The 22,696-nt window shown below is 45.4% G+C and overlaps 1 protein-coding gene and 1 long non-coding RNA gene across 3 annotated transcripts in view; both read right to left on the reverse strand.

The window, feature by feature from the left end:
• LOC126985049 (uncharacterized) overlaps positions 1-6,879 on the reverse strand; it is a 7,964-nt gene extending 1,085 nt beyond the window's left edge. Inside the window, exons 1-2 of the long non-coding RNA XR_007738285.1 lie at positions 4,270-6,879; positions 1-4,124 (exon numbers count right to left, since the gene is read on the reverse strand). The exon at positions 1-4,124 is cut by the window's left edge and continues 1,085 nt beyond it. This is a non-coding gene — a long non-coding RNA (uncharacterized LOC126985049). The remainder of the gene's footprint in view (positions 4,125-4,269) is intronic.
• Positions 1-22,353, reverse strand: part of LOC126985048 (influenza virus NS1A-binding protein homolog) — a 41,520-nt gene extending 19,167 nt beyond the window's left edge. Inside the window, exon 1 of one of the 2 annotated variants that reach the window (XM_050839330.1) lies at positions 22,311-22,353. In XM_050839330.1, coding sequence (XP_050695287.1) covers positions 22,311-22,338 — 28 coding nt within the window. In that variant the 5' untranslated portion in view covers positions 22,339-22,353. Of the gene's footprint in view, positions 1-14,326; positions 15,057-22,310 lie in introns of those variants that run through there. The other variant, XM_050839331.1, reaches the window with a different exon arrangement.
• Positions 22,354-22,696: the final 343 nt, after the last annotated feature.

Consider the following 22,696-nt stretch of genomic DNA (forward strand, 5'->3'; position numbering starts at 1 on the left):
TAAGTACGACAATCTGGCATAATGAAAAAATGCGAAGACAGACAGACAGACAGACAGATAGACAGACAGACCCTTGAAAGAAAGCACTAGACAGGTCATGGCCTTGTAAATTATGACCTCCTTCGCAAGCATAACGAGGGTCTTAGCATAGTTTCACCGCGGTCGCACAGAGAATTCCATCCTCCACTAACAAGATTAAAACCAGCCGTATTTAGTGTTTAGTCTGACGTGTGTGTCTTTTTTTTCTGCTTTAACTTCTTCTTTTTCCTTCTCCTCCTCTCTTCTCGTCTTCCTCTCTTTCGTCTTTCTTATCCTCTTCTTCCTTCTCATCTTCCTTTTCTTTTCCATTTTCTCTCTTTCTTCTCCCCCTCCTCCATCACTTCTTTTTTCTCCTTATCCTCTTCTCTTTCTTCTTTTTCCTTCTCCTCCTCCTCTTCTCGTCTTCCTCTCTTTCGTCTTTCTATTCCTCTTCTTCCTTCTCATCTTCCTTTTCTTTTCCTTTTTCTCTCTTTCTTCTCCCCCTCCTCCATCACTTCTTTTTTCTCCTTATCCTCTTCTCTCTTCTTTTTCCTTCTCCTCCTCCTCTTCTCGTCTTCCTCTCTTTCGTCTTTCTTATCCTCTTCTTCCTTCTCATCTTCCTTTTCTTTTCCTTCTTCTCCCTTCCTTCTCCTCCCCCTCCTCCATCACTCTTCTTTTTTCTCCTTATCCTCTTCTCTTCCTTCTTTTCCCTTCTCCTCCTCCTCTATTCTTGCTTCTCTTTCCCCCTTCCTCTTCCTCCTCCGCCTCCTCCTCCCTCTGTCACGTTAGCCAGCGGGGTAAACACTGTGAGGGAAGACTGACAAATTCTTAGCCTCTTGTCCTAACTCGGCTCGCTCTTCCTGTTTGCTGGGTCGCTAGTCAGTCAGTCAAGGGGTTCAAATTCTCAGACATGTCGGGGCTTAGGGCCGTGTTTTAAGACACCATCGCTTCTCACATCAACTATTTCTAAAGGTCAAAGAGGGGATCAATCTGTTTTTCATGAATGTTTTTTAAGGTTCATGGCACTGAAGAAGGGTCAAACTACCACCAGGGTCATAAAACTACCCCTGGAAAGGCCTACAGCTCCTACGAAAGCCATGTCAAATATGTGAACTTGGCCGACGAAATGTTTTAAAATACGACTCTTACACTCCCATAATTGATAAGACTTTCGTGGAGGGAGAGATGACTGACTGATTGATTGGTTGAGAGAAAAAGAGAAGTATTGAAAAGTGAATAGAATATAAATGACAACGAAGGAAAGAGAAAGACAATAGTAGAGAGAAATGCTACCAGAGAGAAAGGAAATATTGAAAAATGAGAGAAAAAAGGATGCCATTGGTGGTCTCTTCTAAACCATGAACGTTAAAAAGAAACATTTGATAGGGCTATAGCAGAGGTTGTGTTAGTAATTCCATGAGTAGTTTTATGACCCTTAGCGATAGATAGACAAGGCTTCTGCACCATAAACGTTAAAAAGAAACATTTGATAGGGCTATAGCAGAGGTTGTGTTAGTAATTACTTGAGTAGTTTTATGACCCTTAGCGATAGTTCGACAAGGCTTCTACACCATAAACGTTAAAAAGAAACATTTGATAGGCCTACAGTAGAGGTTGTGTTAGTAATTCCATGAGTAGTTTTATGACCCTTAGTGAAAGTTTAACAAGTAATGAGAACCCGATTAATCTCCTTTGTTGACTTTGGAAATAGTTGTGAGAGCCGAAAACAACTGAGAATATGGTTCCTGAGGGGTTCAAATTCCTATACAAGCGGCTGCCCACCATGGCAACAAAACTATCAGAGGGACGAGTACGATACTTTGATGTGTGTTCCCCTCCGTACACATGTGCTGAAACACCTGTACTAACACCTGTATTTCACCATCACCACCACCACCTTGATCTCCAGCTCCACCTCCTCCACATGAATGTAAAGAAACACTCACGGGAACACGGTCAACATCTTTCTATGCCCTGTTAGAAATGATTTATGTAAGAGAAAGAAGCGTCTTAGAACACCGACCGCAATGTGTAGCTTCGAACATGAGTGAAGGAAGGCAAGGATGAATGAGCTTCGAAGTCCACCCACGGGAATCACAGGAGGCCACCATTGCCAGATTGTCGTACTCAGACCATAGTATTTCCCGGTTTCTGACGCCTAACTATTGCCAAGAAACATCAGGAATTAACTATTTTAACGATAATTTTAAGTGAATCTCCTTATTGGGATCCACGAGACAGTTTTTGGGTCGGAAGTCGGTAAATATAAGAGGCTGAGTGAGACAATCCAGCAACTTTGCAGGAGGCCTCACCAATAGACAGCTTCACGTGTCCTCTTAGGGTTTTGCGGCCACCATAAAAGAGGAGTATTAGGGCACGTAAGTCTTCCCTCTCCTCCTCCACACCACAACACACCTCCACCTCCACTATCCCCTCCCCCTCCCTCATCGTAGCGTTACAGTTCCGGGAGAAACCTATCGTCAACCTCCGTGCCTCGGTGCTTCTTGGCTTGAGGTGCTGGAGGTGATTTTAGGGGAGCTGCGCGTGGGCTTCAGGCAAGTACAGAGCAGCACCTTGGGGCACCTGGGGACGCGTCTGGCGGTGCTTCAGGGCGTGACTTTCAGAAGCGTGCAGACAATGGATTACACCATGTCTTTATATTGGTATTGAGTACGATGTGGGTTTTTTTCACGTCTACGCCTCTTGCGCCGGTAGGCTTGCTGAGGGGCCTAGATGGTAGTCGTCCCCAGCCCGTCATGGCGCAGGCAAGTGTTTATAGTGGCGCCATCTTCTCTTGGCATGCTCCTGGAATGAGTTTTACCTTTTTTCATCAAGGGAATGGACAAAATAACCATCACACATTTTCGATTTTCAATATGGTGCTGTAGCAAGTGTAGCCCATCATTACAGAAGGCGCCGAGCTGCTGGGCCTGATTCAAGAGCTGCCGAGATGTGTGCCAAGTAAAGGCGGCGCAGAGTTCAAAAGAGGTTAAGAAAGTGAAGCCTAAATAGTGAACGCCTTTCAAACGTGCCTATTGTCGGCGGGGAGGGGCGGGGAATTTGTCGCAGGTCGGGGAGGGCCTTGGCACCGCCTCAGGCACACGCCAGCCACCGAGGGACGGCGGCGGTGAGTAATCGGGGCGATCCCACGGCTGGCGCGCGGCCAGGCGGGCGGGAACCAGAGTGGGGGCGGCCAGCCGGCTATTGTGTCATGGGCCAGCCAAAAGCATTACCACAGATTGCTTGCTTCCTCTATGCCACGCGAATATTTCCTCCAGTCCCTTTTATCAAACTACCTGAGGAAACTACTTTTTTTCTCTTTTTAGTGTGTTTCCCCCCAGTCAACGACCCAAGGAAACAATAACATTAATTTTGGATTGTGGAAATGAGAACTTCGCTAGAAAAGGTTCGACGGCCACGACCATTGCTGCCCTTTGCTTCATTTCTCTATTTCCTGTACGAGCCTCTACCATGACAACAATGATGGCAATTAGACAAGACGAGAGACTGTTTAACTGCTTGGCCCATAGTTTTCAGTTGCCTTCTTTGTTTCACGTCAGCAACTACACGGTTCCCCTCAGACCACCTTCATACATCCCCCGTACATGACAGGCTTAAAGGAGAGTAAATTTACCAAGATCACTTTTCCTCCTTAAAACTCCTTAGACAATCAAGAACACCTTTGACGATATTCCCCTTTCATACTACCTTAGACAATCACAGTACCTTCAAGAGTCCCCCCTTCAATGACAGGCGTAAAGGAGAGTAGAGAGGACCCAAAATGTACGTTCTTATGCTCCTCTATTCTTTACTTTTACCTATAGTTCACGTTCTCCCTTTCAGACTAACTTAGACAAACAATCACAGTACCTTCAATAGTCCCCCCTTCAATGACAGGCGTAAAGGAGAGTAGAGAGGACCCAAAATGTACGTTCTTATGCTCCTCTATTCTTTACTTTTATCTATAGTTCACGTTCTCCCTTTCAGACTAACTTAGACAAACAATCATAGTACCTTCAAGAGTCCCCCCTTGAATGACAGGCGTAAAGGAGGGTAGAGAGGACCCAAAATGTACGTTCTTATGCTCCTCTATTCTTTACTTTTATCTATAGTTCCCGTTCTCCCTTTCAGACTAACTTAAGACAAACAATCACAGTACCTTCAATAGTCCCCCCTTGAATGACAGGCGTAAAGGAGAGTAGAGAGGACCCAAAATGTACGTTCTTATGCTCCTATATTCTTTACTCTTACCTATAGTTCACGTTTTCCCTTTCAGACTAACTTAGACAGACAATCATGGTCGCTTTGAGGGACCATTAAGAAATATGATCCCCGCTGCTGCCGGGCTAAATACACGAAGACCAGACATCACGCTCAGAAGCGCCCTCAAGATTACCACAGTTACCCGTCCACGAGCCTCAACAGTAGCGTACGGCGTGGTATCTCTCACCCTTATCAGCAACCTCTCTGTTTGTCTGTCTAGCCTATCTCTAGCTACGGTTACGTCGATGATACGGGGTTTGTTATCTAAGACGGGGTAGCCTCCTCCTCCTCCACGGCTTCATCTTTTTACTCTTCTTCTCCCTCCTACTCTTCCTCATCTCATTAGCTTATTCAGTTTCCCTCTTGAGATTCGGGTAAATGTAAAAGTGAGGAGTTACTATTTTTCTAGGCATGGTTTCATTACGCTTTGTTACAGTTAGTCTTTCCTTATGAATTTTTCCCCCTTCCTCTAATCTATATTCTCGTTTGGCCACTGGAAGAAAATAAAAATAAATAAATGAAGACGCCGAAGAAGGAGAATGGTAAACAAACAAGAAGGAGAGACAAAGAAAAAAAGTATTAGAAGGGAAGGAAGGAAAGATATATAAATGAGAGTAAGAGAAATGGAAAGTATAGGCTATATGGAAACCGCTGATAGCCTAGAAGTAGTAGTAATAGTAGTAGTAGTAGTAGTAGTAGTAGTAGTAGTAGTAGTAGTAGTAGTAGTAGTAGTAGTAGTAGTAGTAGTATCACACCAGCACCCACAAGAAGGACAGGTATACATGTCGAGGGGTGAAAATCGATGGCTCGTGTACCCAAGACTGGCAGGAGACGAAAAGAAAGCGAGGGTGTCACGCGCACGAGTCACGACACTCATGTATAAATCAGTTTTGCACGGCACTTTCTCGGGTGACTCACGCTGCTACTACGAACTCTCTCTCTCTCTCTCTCTCTCTCTCTCTCTCTCTCTGAACGTAAACTGAATCGGACTGAACAAAGGCGAGAAGGGAAACTAAACCATTATTATTATTATTATTATTATTGCTGAGGAAGGGGAGACAGGAAGGCAGAAAAAGGAAGGAGAATATGCAGAACAGGGGAAACGAAGAGGAAGAAGAGAAAAAATGTGAGGGAAGGAAAAAGAAAAGAAAGGAAACGAAGAACAATGTCAGAAGAGGGGAAAAGGAGGAAAAAGGAGAGGATGAGAAAAATATTATGTCAGAACTGGGAAAAAAGGAGGAATGAGAGGAAGAAGAGGAAAATGTGAGAAATGAAAAAAGAAGAGGAAGGAGAGGAAGAAGAAAAATAGAAGAGGGAAATAAGAGGAGGAAAAAGGAGGATGATGAAATAATTGTCAGAACAGGGAAAAAAAGAAGGAAATAAAGATAATAAATATGAAACAAGGAAAAGCATAAGGAAAAGGAGGAGAAAAAATATGTAAACAGGGAAAAGAAAAAAGAGGAAGAGAAAAATAATATCAGAACAGGGAAGAGAAAGAAAGAGAAAGAAAATATATGAACAAGGAAAAACACAAGGAAAAAGGAGAAAATATGCAGAACAGGGAAAAGGAAAAAGAGGAAAAAGAAGAGAAATATAGTGTCAGAACAGGGGGAAAAAAAGGAAAGAAAGAAAAAAAGAACCAGGAAAAACAAGAGGAAAAAGATAAGAAAATATGCAGAACAGGGAAAAGGAAAAAGAGGAAAAAGAAGAGAAATATAGTGTCAGAACAGGGGGGGAAAAAGGAAAGAAAGAAAAAAAGAACAAGGAAAAACAAGAGGAAAAAAGATAAGAAAATATGCAGAACAAGGAAAAGGAAAAAGAGGAAAAAGAAGAGAAATATAGTGTCAGAACAGGGGGAAAAAAAGGAAAGAAATAAAGAACCAGGAAAAACAAGAGGAAAAGGGAAGAAGAAAATATGCATAACAAGGAAAAGGAAAAAAGAGGAAAAAGAAGAGAAATACAGTGTCAGAACAGGAAAAAAAAAGAACCAGAAAAAACAAGAGGAAAAAAGATAAGAAAATATGCAGAACAAGGAAAAGGAAAGAGGGGAAGGAAAAGAGAAAAATAATGTTAGAACAGGGGGGAAAAAAAAGAGAAAGGAGAGTGTGAGGTCGATGGAAGGCAAAGAAAGGCAGAGTTTGTTGTGTTTACCAGGTTGGTGAACAAAGGCTTCACTACCACCACCACCACCACTACCACCACCACCACCACCACCACCACTACCACCACTAATGTTTGTTCTCATCACCACAACCACCACCACCACCACCACTAACCCCCTCCCCCCGACCGCCACCGCCACTGCAATCACCAAAAGATCAATTCGCCAAAAGCCACAAAGAAGAAGAAGAGGAGGAGGAGAGAACACAAAGGAGAAAACAAAGAAAGAGGTGAAGGAAAAAAGAGCAAGAACAAGAAGAAAAACAAGAACAACAAGAACAAGATAAAGACGAAAAAAAAGTTCTATCACCACCACCACCACTAAAAAAAAAAATGCAAGACTTATCGCCAGCTGTTCTATATTAAAAAAAAAAAAAAAAAAAAGAGCAGAAAAACGACACGTGCGATCATGTACCTACTTAATTAAATCTCTCTCTCTCTCTCAAGGACATTCATCACTACCATCACCACCTCCTACCTATCCTCTTTTTATCTCCTTATCTCTATCTTCTTTTATGCAACAGACAGGAGAGACACATCAGCCGACTCTCCTCTCAGGGCACGGCTAGGGAAGGGGTTAGGTAAGGCCCTCAAATCCCCCTTCCCTTATCTCCTCCTCCTCCCCTTACCTGTAACGAAGTCTCCCCCCCCCCTTTTTTTTTTTGGTAAGCTATGCGGATGAGGTGAGTGAATGACTATGAATGATGCTGATGAAAAATAAAGATAAATAAAACTACAAACCTCAAAAATATAAGGCCTAATAGCCCAACCAAAAAAAAAGAACTCACCCTTAGGCCTACCTCTACTAAGCACCCTGCCCCCTAACTTACACTTTTACTTTCGTTCTACCTCTCTCTCCCTTATCCCCTTCAATATCCTTTATCTTTTTTATCTACCTCCCTTCTATATCTCCCTCTCTCGTTTCCCCTTCCGTCACCCCTTCTCTCATTCTTCTCTACCTCCCTTTCTATTATCCGTTCCTTTCGTTCTTCCTCCCTCTCTTTCCCCCTCTTCTCCTCCCTTGTATCTCCCTGTCCCTTCGCTCTATCTCCCTCTCCCTCCTCTCCTTCGCCTCTTCTCTTCCTTTCTATCTCCTTTATCTCTCGTTCTACCTCCCTCTCCCTCCTCTCTCTTTTCTCTTCCCTTCTTCTCTTTCCACTCCTCTCCCATCTCTCTCTTTTCTCTTCCCTTCTATCTCCCCAGTCCCGGTTAATCTCCCTCTCTCCTCTCTTTTCCTCATTCCCTCTCCCCACCCTCATCACCCCATTCAGTCCCTTTTGCCACCATTTAACCTTCTCCCCACCCTCAATGACCCTCTTTGCACCCCTATCCCTATTATCCCTATTGCTACTCTTTTCAACCCTTTCACCTCCCCTTCTCTCCTACCAGTGGCCCTCAGCAACGGTACTCTCCCTTCCCTTCCCTTCCTCCCTTCTCTCCTCTCCTCTCCCCGGTAAGCACTTCACGGTTCTTCACCACTTCACCCCCATTCTCCCACACCTATCAAGGGCCCTATCAACATCGCTATTCATATCTCCCCCTTCCCTTCTCCTCCCCCAGTCCTCATCCCTTCCCTTCTCTTCCCAGTCTCAAAGTTGCTGATAAGATAAAACGTCGGGATCTGCTGCCCTCGTCTATGCATACACGTGAACAAAAAATACCCTCACTCTTTTGCCGTATAGTAGTAGTAGTAGTAGTAGGTGTTGCAGCAGCGGAGGTGAGTGAGGTGCTGGTGGTACTAGTGACGTCAGTATAGCGGTGACGGCTAGCAAGTCTGTCGTCAGCCTTGAACCATAAGAAACACGGGCCAGTCTTGCTTGCCTGAGTACTACCAACCTACCCAGCGTAAAGATACAGAGAGGAGATATTTTTACCGCTATATATTTCTCTGTAGCTTATTTTGCCTCTCTGTATATCTCAAATTGGGTTGCCTCTATCTTGGCTTGTCTCGCTGTATCTTGGCTGGTCTCGCTGTATCTTGGCTGGTCTCGCTGTATCTTGGCTGGTCTATGTATCTTGGCTGGTCTATGTATCTTGGCTGGTCTATGTATCTTGGCTGGTCTATGTATCTTGGCTTGTCTATGTACCTTGGCTTGTCTCTCTGTATCTTAAATTGGTTCGCCTATGTATCTTGGTTAAGCTTTACGTATCTTCGCCAACGTTGCACTGGAGAACGAAAGCGGCAAAGCGTCATAATATCGAAGACTTCTTTATACCTATAACTATAATAAGGTCAGACTTGCATACGCATACCAACCACAAGTAAGAAAGCTTGCTAACCTATACTGACCCCGCTTTATACCGACACCTCGACCGCTGCACAAAGAGAAAGCAAAACGAAAGCAGCATGGTAATAAGATCGAACACTCGCGTTACCTACGACTGCAATAGGATCAAAGGCTTTTTTTTTTTTAACAACAAAGGAGGCAGCTCAAGGGCACACACACACAAAAAAAAACAATAATAATAAAAGAAGCCCGCTAATCGCTGCTCCCATAAAAGAATCAGAAGAGGTGGCCAAAAGCAAGGTCAAATTAGGGAGGCTTGCTTACCTTCACCGACACGCCTTCATACCCGCACCGCAACGTCGCAATGGGGAACGAAATCGACAAAGCGTACCATGATGAAAGACTATATGAGATTACGAGGAACTTTGCGATACTGAAAAGAAGACTGATGTACACAGACAGACAGACGGAAGGAAAGAATAATGGATAATGTGTGTGCGTGCGTGTGTGTGTGTGTGTGTGTGTGTGTGTGTGTGTGTGTTGAACTGAGAGACGAACTGCGCAGTGCTACCAGAACGTAACCATGAAAGCAAAGTAATACAAGACTGAGATTTACAGTGATCGATGCTATACTAAAAAATACATAGAAACTGACAGACAGACGGACTGATCAAGCAACTGACTGACGGGTTGAACAATATTACCAAAACTAAAAATAGAAGGAAAGGTTACACAAGAGAGAGAGAGAGAGAGAGAGAGAGAGAGAGAGAGAGAGAGAGAGAGAGAGAGGGGCGGAAACGGAAACGGACTGACGGATGGATGATGAGCTAACCGACTCTATAATATGTGTGTGCGTGCGTGTGTGTGTGTGTTCTTTCCTGATCTAATATTTTACTACATAAACATGACGGGAACGCTGACTCATGCTGAACCGTGAACTTGAGAGAGAGAGAGAGAGAGAGAGAGAGAGAGAGAGAGAGACTCCTATCGACCTTTTGTAATGCAAGGTACTATCACGCGTCACATTTCGTAGTAGTAGTAGTAGTAGTAGTAGTAGTAGTAGTAGTAGTAGTCAGGGAGGAATATTATAAGCGAGTTTGACAGTGCATTTTTTTTATACGAATTTAGACTCATTACATCCCTCATCCCCCCTTATCACACACACACACACACACACACACACACACACACACACACACACACAGGTAGACAAAGGAATTTTACACCTGTTTTTCATCCAGCTGTCAACAGTTACTTCATTATTTATTTGTGGCGGGGGAGGAGGAGAAGGAGGGGAAGGAGAGGGAGGAGGGGGAGGAGGAGGAGGAGGAGGAAATCAAGGAAAGGGCAGATACAGGCGGTTACAAGCAGGTAAGAAGAAAAAGAGAGGAAGAGGAGGAGGAGGAGTCAGAGGAGTCAGGTCAAGCCTATCAGACAAGCTTAAAACCGGTTTGAAGGAGCTCTCTCTCTCTCTCTCTCTCTCTCTCTCTCTCTCTCTCTCTCTCTTATTTACAGAGCGACATAACATTTATCATTCAGCGTTAATGTCCATCGTACGGTAGTCATTAATCATGTACCCAAGCTGGCGAGAGGAAGGAAGGAAGGAAGGAAGGAAGGAAGGAAGGAAGGGAAAGGATGGAATGGGAAGGATGGAAGGGAAATAATAAGAAGGAAGGGGGAAAGAAAGGGAAGGTATGAAGAAGGGAGGAATGGAGAGAAGAAAGGAAGAAAGGGAAGGAACGCAGTATTGAGTGATGGACAGTAGAGAAAAAAGAAAGAGAATGGAAGAATAGAAGGTAGGAGAGGGAATACCAGTAAGGAAAGGGAAGGAGAGACGGTATGAAAGGGAGGGATGAGGAAAAACGCATAAAGGATGTAAGGAAAAGGGGATGAAAGAAAGAATGAAGGGAGAAAAGAATAGGGAAGAGAGGTGAGTAAATGAGGGAAGGAAAAAAGGAAAAAAAAAGAAAGAAGCTTGGGTGGCTGCCGAACAGACTGCGCAAAACTCTTCATGACGGGAACGGGAAAGTAATTAAAATTCTGAGAGAGAGAGAGAGAGAGAGAGAGAGAGAGAGAGTTATATCACTACATACTCTGATGAATCGTTTAAAATATTCTTCATTGACATAACACTTTTTAAATACCTATATATTTTTCTAGTAACAAAAACTACACTTTGAAAACAAAATATATAGTCTATCTCTCTCTCTCTCTCTCTCTCTCTCTCTCTCTCTCTCTCTATTCCTTATTTCCTTCCTTCGTTTTTCCTTTATTTCCTTCTTTAGTCCCAATCTTCCTTTCCTTTTTTATTTTTTTTCCTTCTTCCCATCCCATTTTCTTTTTCATTCCCATTTTTTAATGTTCGCCTATTTTGATTTATTTATGCATCTATCTTTTTTTTATCTGGGAGCAGCGATGTGGGGGCTTTCTCTTATCTATCTTTCTATTATTTCGCATAGTCCTTGGTCTGTCCGTCTCCCTGGCCTCAACAAAAATAGGAGGTGCGTAATTCAGTCCTTGGCAGCCCGTCCCTTACGCTGACGTTTGGGAGTGTCAATTCGTAGTCCATAATTAACGAGGGCAACGTCATTTGATTTGTCGTGTTGAAATATTAATGTACGAAGGGGAGGACTCGTGCTACTGAACGGATTATTCATTATCGTCTCCACATCTGTCTTCATCTTCTTAACTCTCTATATTTGTCTATTCAGCTTCGTAACTCTATATCTATTCATTCGTCGTCCTCTACCAATTATCCATCTATCAGTCTCTCTCGCTTTCTCTCAACAAGGAAATGAAGATAACTATTTTAAATGCACTGTACGATTACACTCTCGATCTGCTTATCCATCTTTCTCTCTCAGTCTATCCATCTATCAGTCTTTCTCTCTCTCTCTCTCTCTCTCTCTCTCTCTCTCTCTCTCTCTCTCTCTGAACAAAGGAACAAAGACTTCTAAATCAATAAACCAAGAGGCAATTCACTATTAATCGCCTAACATTTGGCTCACCACCGCCGTATGCAATCGCTGTTATAAATCATTAGCGTGTATGGCCCTGGTATAACACCATTTAAATTTTAACAACTATATATATAAGACAAAGGAATGGGGAAGCTGCGACAGGTAATCTCGTAAAGGTGAAGTAAGGAGAGGGAAAATAGTTAAATGGTTCATATTTTTAGACGCATCGAGCTCCTATTAGGCTATTGTCCCAAGCCGTAGAGAAGTTTAACAGAGTTTTCATGGGTGATGTTCTCGTTCAAGGTCCAGAAATCGTGTAAAACTATCCACATACGATCCACATACGTTTAAGAATATGAGTCGGTATTAAATGAAGATTCCTTCTCTTATATCAATCGCAAAAAAAAGGTTAAACGAATCCCCATTGAGTGTTTCTTTCCGTTCATGCTGCAGATACCTTGTCAGACTACCACCAGGGTTATAAAACTACCCATGGGAATGCCTACAAATCCTGGGAAAGCCTTGTTCAATGTATGTGTTTGGGCGTCTAAAGGTTTAAAAATGTCCCCCCTCGGTCCCTCGCCAGCTCTGTGTAGTTGGGGGAGGGGGCGGCAGGGGGCGGTGAGGGGGAGAGTGCCAAGCTGCCACGCCACGCCACGCAATGTAAGGTGACCGCATTCTCAGCCACACTTCAGAAGACCGCAGTTTCATAATTGAAGCCAATGCAGTTATAATCTTTTTGCGTGGTTTTGTTTTCCTTTGTTTTGCTGCATGAATCCTGGCCAATGCAGTTAAGAGTTTGTGGTTTTTCTTTTGTTCTGCTGTTATGTTTCGTTTTTCTTGAGTACAGGTGTCCGTATGTGAAATAAAAATACCCTACGCCTATATTTACCACACACACACACACACACACACACACACACACACACACACACACTGGTATACCTCAAAGTTCCTGTCCACAATCAGCATCTTCGTTTACCTCACTCTTCGAGACATAGAATACATGACTTTCGCTAAATGGCTGCCAGGAGCTCATTCATGGAACTGCGTGGCTGAATAACAGGAAGGGCGGCGGTTCACTGCACTGTATAGCTGGATGACCAACCAACTCAAGGACAGACTGTATAGCTTTATAACGGACTGGTTTTGACTAACTGGCTAGCTTTTGACTGAGCGAATGGCTTCATGACCGTCTGGCTGACTTTGAGACTAACTATGGCTTTAACTGACTGACTGGCTGGCTTTGTGACTGACCGACTGGTTTTGTGACTGACCGACTGGTTTTGTGACTGACCGACTGGTTTTGTGACTGACCGACTGGTTTTGTGACTGACCGACTGGTTTTGTGACTGACTTGCAGCTTGAGTTTGTCTGACTGGGTGAATACCTGAGAGGGTGTGTAAATGACTGTATGAGTGGGTAAAATCTATTTGGTTGGCGTCTGGTCGTTGAGTGGCTTAACTGTCTGACTGTAACACCGGCTACCTCACTGGCTGGCTGGGTGACTGGGTAGACAGCCGAGTGGTATGCGAATGATCTAACCTCCAACATATGCACTGTCTCTTCAACCTCCTCCTGCGGCATATCATCTCTCATCAGACTGCCTTTATGAGAGAGAGAGAGAGAGAGAGAGAGAGAGAGAGAGAGAGAGAGAGAGAGAGAGAGAGAGAGAGAGAGAGAGATGGCAGCATAAACCAGCAGGATAAAGATTACGGCTGCATAGAAACAAACACAAACTAAACTGAATTAAACTAGAAACAAAAAAAAAATAGCAAAATTGAACTAAACAGCAAAATTATACACCAAAAACTACCCTCATCCTCCGCCTACACACACACACACAAAGCCTCTCCTGTTTCCCCACTTCAGCCTCGCCTCTCTTCCCCGCTCTCACGTGTTGCCGTCCTGACCAGCCAACGAGCCCCCGCAAGCACCTAGAGACGGCCCTGCAACACACACACACACACACCCTCGCGCAAAACACCGGCCAGAGTTTGTTCACTCCTAAGCAACAAACCGGCCTCTCTCTCTCTCTCTCCAATATACCAACCTTACATTATGGCGGATTTTTAGAATTATTTGCAAGTTAAAGAAAATAATTGAGTATACTGTCTTAAAATTCTCTCTCTCTCTCTCTCTCTCTCTCTCTCCGTTCACAGTTTACGTTTACGGACAGCACCTATTTTGGAACCAAGTGTGTGAATTTGTTAGTTGTATCTCGCCCAAACTCTCTCTCTCTCTCTCTCTCTCTCTCTCTCTCTCTCTCTCTCTCTCTCTCTCTCTCAATTATCTGCTTCCTGTACCCAAAGCATTCTTTCTGCTGGTTGACAAGCTTGTATAGACATATTCTGCAGTCATCCTGAAGTTTTAATTATGACTTATGTTACCTGCACTGCAATCTAATCTCTCTCTCTCTCTCTCTCTCTCTCTCTCTCTCTCTCTCTCTCTCTCTCTCCGTCCTACATCTGCCGGCTGGGAGGGAGGGAGACAAGGCGGGGCACGGTACACGGAAAGGCTTGTCCCATGTAAGACAACGCTGAATCTTTAAACTCTCACACTTCACCCAAAAGCCATATTAGGCCACATGTCCACCCTATGGTCATCGACACCACTAGTCCGCTTGAAAGTTTGCAAAGGGAGTGATAGGAGAGTTCCTGAGCGGTGATAATGGTCTACGGCTCTACGCCTACTCACCAGACAACGGTAAGCTGGGATGCGGGTGGCGGTGATGCTGGTGACGGCGGGGGTGGCGGGCCGCGGTCCTGGCGATGACTTGTCTGGTGAGTTGTGGCCCCAGCAGCTGACGTCCTCACCACCTCGTGCTAGAGAACCACTGGGAAAACGTCCATGTTGTTCAAAAACCTAAAGAATAGCAACGCCAGCCTGGGAAAGCTGTGGCCCTCCAGGATTCCTTTGTTGCAGTCGATGGTGCGGCGGTCCTGCGGCGGATTGGGGTGTTGGGCGGCCTGGCTAGCACTCGGGCGGCGGCGACGGCGTGGCGCTCCCTCACTCCGGGATGAATCTCCTCAGGCGGACTCCTATGCTACGCCTTCGAGGGAACAGAGTCGGATCGGTCCACGTTGTCTCGTGTCTGCCAAGAAATATGGCAAGATGGGTGCGGGTGGAGCAGCGCAGGCTTACTACCGCTCTCTTGTACACACGTGGCGCGACTGGCTGGACGTGGCGAACGCTGGCAGTGTATAGTGGCTGGCTGTGGCTGGCTGCCTGGCTTGACGGCTGGCGGAATGGCTGGCTGGCTGGCTGGGCGATGACCAATGGCAGTCCCTTGGGCACACTTGAATCGTTCACTAGAGGTTCTCACGCACTATAATGAACAAAGGTGGAGATGTTTTCTACTTATCGGTGAGAGCAGGGAAGGTGTGCCTGTGTGTGGAGAGGGTGCGCGCTCGCCGTCGAATGATCGCGATCCGGCCCGTTCTGGTTACGGGGAGGGTGATCAATACGAGGGCCGCGAGCACGCAGGTCAGTCAAAGCCGCCGCCAGCCTGCGCAGGACACGCACGGAGGAGGAACACGACTGCTTCCCCCGACGACCCCTCGCAGCCCCCAAGCCGCCGACCCCCAACCACCTGTCACCCGCACACACACCCTCGCCTAGCCCATTGCCTACACACGCCCCTACCTTCCCCTTCCCTCTGACCTCCGTATAACCCACGACCCACAACCCATCCCCTCACCCTTGCTCTCCCTTTATCCCACAATCAACTCCATCTATTCCCCGCCCGGCTCTCTTCTCTCTCCTGCCTCTCTTTACCCTACTTAGACACGCACACACGCACACACACACCTCACTTCCCATCCTTCCATCCGCTCCTGCCTTGCTTTTCTCAGCCCTCTCTCGTCCGCTTCCCTGCTCTTTCCTCCCCCTTGAACCGGTTCCAGGCCGCCCGTGCACACCGACCCGCGCCTCTTCTCTCTTCGTCGTCGTTGTGTCTTCCGTGTAACCAACAGCGATAGCGGAAAATCTTACGTCATATTCTTTAACCTGTCGGCGCCCGGTCACACATTTCAGTAGGCTTTCATAGGAGATTGGGGCCTTTACAGGGTTAGTTTTTTTTATCTTGGTGGTAGTTTAACCCTTCTGCACTATAAACCCCACAAAAAAAAATCATTAGAACACGATTGATCTCCATTTCGGCCTTTGAAAATAGTTCATGTAAGGGGTGGAAGAGAGAGAGCTAATGACACGAAAAAGGGAGGTATTGTTAATCAGATCTGTGTTTTTCTTTTTTATGCATCCCCCTTCCCCCCCCCCCCCCCCCTCTCATATGGGAAAACCCAGCATGCCAGTTTAAAGGCTTTTTGTCTGGTGTCGCCTCGCTCCAGACGATCGCCTTTAATCCAACGAGCCTTCAGCCTAACGGACGGGGCCAAGCAATCGGGTGAGGGCGTCTTAGTGCTCCCGCGAGGCCTGTACCGGAGTTTGTTAGGTGGTCTGTGAGTAATGGTAAGGGGAGAGAGAGAGAGAGAGAGAGAGAGAGAGAGAGAGAGAGAGAGAGAGAGAGAGAGAGAGAGAGAGATAATGTAGCTCAGCCCTGCATATTCACACAGAGAGAGAGAAAGAGAATGATGGTGTTTATTTACGTCAGTGATATTTCAACTACAATTTTCCTGCAGTGTTATCTTGGGGAGTCAATATCGCTTCTCCTTTTTACATCATATTTTTTTTCTTTTTTCTATTCCACCCTACAGCTGTGTTTGAAGCCACTGAGGGTATTCAAAGGCCGCATGTGGGCGTCTACAGGTGGTCAGCTTGGTCTTTTTCCTGCAGCACTTTCAGGAGTCGATGTTGTAATTTCTTGGCATTCCATTTATATACATGACTTTTTTTTATTCACCCTTCTTCGTTTTCAGCTGGATGGCCGGTCCGTCAGCCTTGTGATACGTGCCTTCAAGTCAAATCATCATCATTGTCGGTCATTATAAGTCCATTGCAGAAAGAATATCGTGTCATGCCTTCAGATCTAGTCATCATCATCATCATCATGTCATTATTGGGCCACTGCAGGGAGATTGCTTTGTCATGCCTTCAAAGCCAGTCATCATCATCAATTTTTGTTCCACTGCAGAATCAACGGTCATTATCCACTTTTTTAATTTCCGTCGGATGTTAGAGTACTCCACCACTCGGCTTCTTGCAGTTTCCCTATGTTCTTATGTTCTTTGTTCACCCTGCCGCTGCAAACGTTCTGTAATTCCATCTCTCCACCTGGCTCTCCATCCGCCCTGACTTCAGCAAAACCCGGATAGCCACACAGTTACTCTGGCTGCCAATCTTCCTTCACTTCCACGTGAGTAATGAATGACCCAGCCACGTCCACTTTTTAAATGTCATGTCCCTCTCTCTAGTGCACGGTCCGATTACGTCGCGCCTAAGACACGTAGAGAAGGAGTGAACTTGCACCAGCCCAAGGTCAACGGGACAGACAAACGTGCGCAGCTATGCACCTGATAACGTGACAACTGCCCCCGTTCCAGCCCAGGTTGACGAGTGTTTTCCCAAGCTACGGGTGCCACTTGGTAAACAATGGTCGCCAACACACACATTTGGGTTTGGTTGTGTTTGGGTGACGAGGATCTGCGTATCACGGGAAGAGGGTGACCTTGGTGGGGAGGGGGGGGGGCGGTGCATGTGTGTGATATGAGAGAGAGAGAATAAAAAAGGTGTGAGGAAAATATTCAGGGTAATCATAACCTTCGCATTCAGGTCAGCGCACACACACACACACACACACACACACACACACACACACACTTGCAGTTCGGGTGACCAACACATCTACGTCAACACCAACCTTTCCATTCTATCGCCACCACCACCACCACCATCATCACCACCACCATCAACACCATCACCACCATCACCACCACCACCACCACCGACCGAAGTCCTTCTGTTATTTAATTGTCTCCTTTCTCTCCCTTTCTCCCTCCCTGTAAATCTGCCTCTCTGCCGCCTCTCTTGTTGATGAATTTGCGTAATTGCCTCCATCACCATCACCATCATCACCATCACCATCATAATTAATACACACTGTCACTACCAACACGCTGAGGTCCATGCCAATACTGATTAATGTCTTTATTGCCTTCGCGTTAAATAGAACAAATAGGTATATACCATTCTGAAGCGATGACACACACACACACACACACACACACACACACACACAGTAAAGGTCTCGTGTATACTCATGTGAAAACGCCTGCGTCCCTTATTAAGTAGTCTTCTCACAACCTTTCTCTGCCTCGCGTGAAACAGATGAATGACAAATAGTGAAATTCGTCCATTCACTTTCGGCAGCATCTTCCGTTCGCTTTAAAGGATGTGATATTTTCCCTTCTGTTCTTGGGTCTGTCTCCATACCGTAAAATAATAATATAGACAAACGAATGTATTTTATCCTTATTAGTACGTGTTTTTCTACTGTTTTTGCTCTGTCAACGTAAAAAATAATAAAACAATACACATGCAAACGAATATTGTATCCTTCACATTCCCGACCTTGAAAACGCAGCGTCGAGGCGGAACGTTTGCAATGCGGTTGATTATCGTTCATCCGTCAGTCAATTCTTCGCGCGTGACTGGTGGTAGTATACGAGCTCACGGGCTTCACTAATCCTTGTAGTAGCGGACTGTCATGCAAGACACGTGCCGACTATATACTGACAGGAACCGCTTTCAAGGGGCCCCCAAAGCTTCGATCTCAACCAAGGACAAGAAGCTATATAATAAAAACTGATAGAAACGATGTCCTTGTAGTAGCGAGGTATGCAAGACCCGTGCCGACTATATATTGACAGGAACCGATTTCAAGGGGCCCCCAAAGCTTCGATCTCAACCAAGGACAAGAAGCTATATAATAAAAACTGATAGAAACGATATCCTTGTAGTAGCGAGGTATGCAAGACCCGTACCGACTATATATTGACAGGAACCGATTTCAAGGGGCCCCCAAAGCTTCGACGTCAACCAAAGGACAATAAACTATAGAAGGAAAGTGATAGAAACGAGATACAAAGTGTGGTTGTGTTGTTCTTTAGTAATCAATACCATGCAGCCTTCCACACTTTGTTTATACCAGACTAGTTTGTTTGGGGTAAATCTTTCACCATGGTAATCCTTGACGTGGGTTAAATTCTTTGCTTGTAGGTATTTGGGGAATTATATTACAAGACCGACAAACCAACCCTGACAGCCTGGAGGAACCGAAGGGAAGTAATCTAACCCCACATAGACAGTACCTGAAGTATATAAGAACATAAGAACATAGGGAGACTGCAAGAGGCCTAAACCACCCCAGAAAATAGTACCCAAACCATTCAAATTTTAGGGATTTTACAAGACTGGCACCCCCCCCTCCCCCCCTGACTGCCTGACGGAACCAAAGAGAAAGTAAAATAACCCCGCCAACACAGTAACACAACCACAGGAAACCCCAGGAAATACGTGGTACCCAAACCCTATTCAAATTTTAGGGATTTTACAAGACTGGCACCCCCCCCCCCCTTACTGCCTGACGGAACCAAAGAGAAAGTAATATAACCCCGCCAACACAGTAACACAACCACAGGAAACCCCAGGAAATACGTAGTACCCAAACCCTATTCAAATTTTATTGATTTTACAAGACTGGCACCCCCCCCCCCCTTACTGCCTGACGGAACCAAAGAGAAAGTAATATAACCCCGCCAACACAGTAACACAACCACAGGAAACCCCAGGAAATACGTGGTACCCAAACCCTATTCAAATTTTAGGGATTTTACAAGACTGCCCCCCCCCCCCTGACTGCCTGACGGAACCAAAGAGAAAGTAATATAACCCCGCCAACACAGTAACACAACCACAGGAAACCCCAGGAAATACGTAGTACACAAACCCTATTCAAATTTTATGGATTTTACAAGACTGGCACCTCCCCTCCCCCCCTGACTGCCTGACGGAACCAAAGGGAACGCAATCTAACCCCACCGAGACAGTAACATGGCCCCACGAAATGGGAGCCCAACCCTAATCAATTTCAGGGACTTTTGCAGGTTCAAAAAAGAGTACCCCACGAAATAGAACCCCAACCCTATACTATTTCAGGGATTTTTGCAGGTTAAAAAAATAGTACCCCACGAAATGGTACCCCAACCCTATAGAAATTTTAGGGATTTACGCATGTTTCTTGGGGGAACTGGAGATGCCGGGAATCGAACCTTGGTTTCAAAACACGGCGGTCCTGTTACTTTATCTAGAATTAAAGCTTTGGTAGCGCTTAGTATTATTTCGCCTCATTACCATCGCACATCAAAGCTCCTCGTACGTGTTTGAATTATCCTAACACATCTTCGTCACAATTTAAAGCTCTTCGTACGCTAAGATTTGTTTTGACACATTATCGTAGCAAATTAAAGTTTCTCCGTGCACTGGGAATTGTTTTGACACATCATCGTCGCAAATTAAGGTTTTTCGTGCACTGAGAATTGTTTTGACACATATCGTTGCAAATTAAAGGTTTTTGTGCACTGGGAATTGTTTTGACACATCATCGTCGCAAATTAAGGGTTTTCGTGCACTGGGAATTGTATTGACGCATATCGTTGCAAATTAAGGGTTTTCGTGCACTGGGAATTGTATTGACACATCATCGTCGCAAATTAAGGGTTTTCGTGCACTGGGAATTGTATTGACGCATATCGTTGCAATTAAGGGTTTTCGTGCACTGGGAATTGTATTGACGCATATCGTTGCAATTAAGGGTTTTCGTGCACTGGGAATTGTATTGACACATCATGATCGCAAATTAAGGGTTTTCGTGCACTGGGAATTGTATTGACACATCATCGTCGCAAATTAAGGGTTTCCGTGCACTGAGAATTGTATTGACACATATCGTTGCAAATTAAGGGTTTTCGTGCACTGGGAATTGTATTGACACATATCGTTGCAAATTAAGGTTTTTCGTGCACTGGGAATTGTATTGACACATATCGTTGCAAATTAAGGGTTTTCGTGCACTGGGAATTGTTTTGACACATCATCGTTACAAATTAAAGGTATTCGTGAACTGTTTTGACACGTTATCTTTCCAAATTAAAGGTTTTCGTGCGCTTGCAGTTATTTGGATACGTTCGTCGTAAATTTAAGCTCTTGGTGCGACTTGGAATTAATTGGACACATCTTCGTCGGAATATCCTCCCTCAGTCGCTTAGTGTTGCGACAGTTAAAGTCGAGGCCGAGGACGAGGCTAAGCAAGGACTAAGAAAAAGCAAAGACTAAGATACACCAAGAATCAAGACCAAGCAAAACCGTGATGGGAAACAGAAACTCCTGCAATGCCTTAAGACGTCGAGTCACGTGTGAGAAGCGGCGCCACGAAGGAAATCCCAAAACCAAAATCACGTGTGAGAGGCCTGATCGCAACACTGCCCCATCTCTTCTCCTCACCTCCTCTGCAAGCGGTCATACCCCCTCTTGGTCCCTCTCTTTTCTTCAGCCCGAGTCTTGCCTGCCTGCCAACAGCCTTCACCCCTCCCTTGCCCTCGGCCCTCCCAATGAATGGCCATAAGTCAACTCCCTTCTCTTTCTTCGCTTTTCGTTCGGGTCTTGCCCACCAACACCTCCCCCAACCCCCCCGCGACCGGTTTCCACACAGCCCTCGCCTGCACCGTGGCAACCAACCGGGCAAGGATGTCTCCAGGCCCGCATGTACGTGGTTCCTGATCTACCCCAACATGACCTCGACTTCTCTCGTACCCATACAGTACCTACTCCAACCTTTTTCACTCGAGGCCAAGGACCCATGCAGACTTAACGAGAGGAATAGATAACACCCTAGACAGCGGGCAACCAGACACCACACACCCAACTTACACGCCTGTTAAGAAGGTCCTGGTAAAGCAAGAAGAAATGGTTTAGATTACCCTTCAGCTATGATAAAGAAATATGCACGATTTAAGTGGTCGATGGGTGGAGCGGGTTTAGTAGCCATGTGGGGGTGCCAATACGATAGATACGTCCACGGAAAGTAGATTCATAGATTGGAGGATAAGTGTGCAAGGTTTACAGGAGCTAGAGGCTATGTGTAAGACGGCTGGCCTATTGTGGATTCTTCATCTTGTTCAACCCTGGACTTGGAACGAAAATCCAAGCAGTGACACTAACTAAATACACCTCTTGTAGCTTCCCTATATATGTACAAAATATGTACAAAATCGTGCAATTCACTACATCTATCACCAGAAAAAACATGAAACCGTAAATTGTCCTAGCTGTTTTATGTTCAACCTCTTACTTAGAACGAAGAACGAGGACCCAAGCACAAGGAGTGACATGGACTAAATACACAACGATACGCAACGATATAAGACTCCAATGTCATTATATAGGAGACTAAATGGATATGACACGACACCTATTGTTCAGCGGGCAGCAATGCACCCACCGCCACCACCGTTGCCAGATTGTCGTACTCAGACCATAGTATTTACCGGTTTCTGACGCCTAACTATTGCCAAGAAACATCAGGAATTAACTATTTTAACGATGATTATAAGCGAGTCTCCTTATTGGGGCCCACGAGACAGTTTTTGGGTCGGAAGTCGGTAAATATAAGAGGCTGAGTAAGACAATCTGGCAACTTTGACCGCCACCCACGCCAAGCACTTACTTCGGGAGGGAGAATCGACAGCAGACATGATAACCACCACGTGCAACCTCAACACACGTGAAGGCTTACACCACTCCCGACAACAAGGGCGATGCGGGTGCTGGCTGCTCGGTAAACGACTAAAGAAGGCAGAATCAGGTATAGGTTCTCTGTTCCTATGTTCCTGAAGCCTTGCCTAAATGCGTCCTGAAGCTTCATATTCACTACCAGCTGCCCAGTGAATGAATGAAGACGGATCAACTCTCCAGTCCCTCGGTCCCTCTAGCCTCCATGTATCTCGAGGCTTCATTAATGGCTGGCTAAAAAGGATCCAAGGCTAACGAGGTGATTAAAGCGTCTCCTCGTTAGCAGTCCCGAGCCTCCTTCCTCGCGTCCTCGACCCACCC

This window comes from Eriocheir sinensis, chromosome 58 (assembly GCF_024679095.1).
Source record: "Eriocheir sinensis breed Jianghai 21 chromosome 58, ASM2467909v1, whole genome shotgun sequence".
Classification (NCBI taxonomy): Eukaryota; Metazoa; Arthropoda; class Malacostraca; order Decapoda; family Varunidae; genus Eriocheir; species Eriocheir sinensis.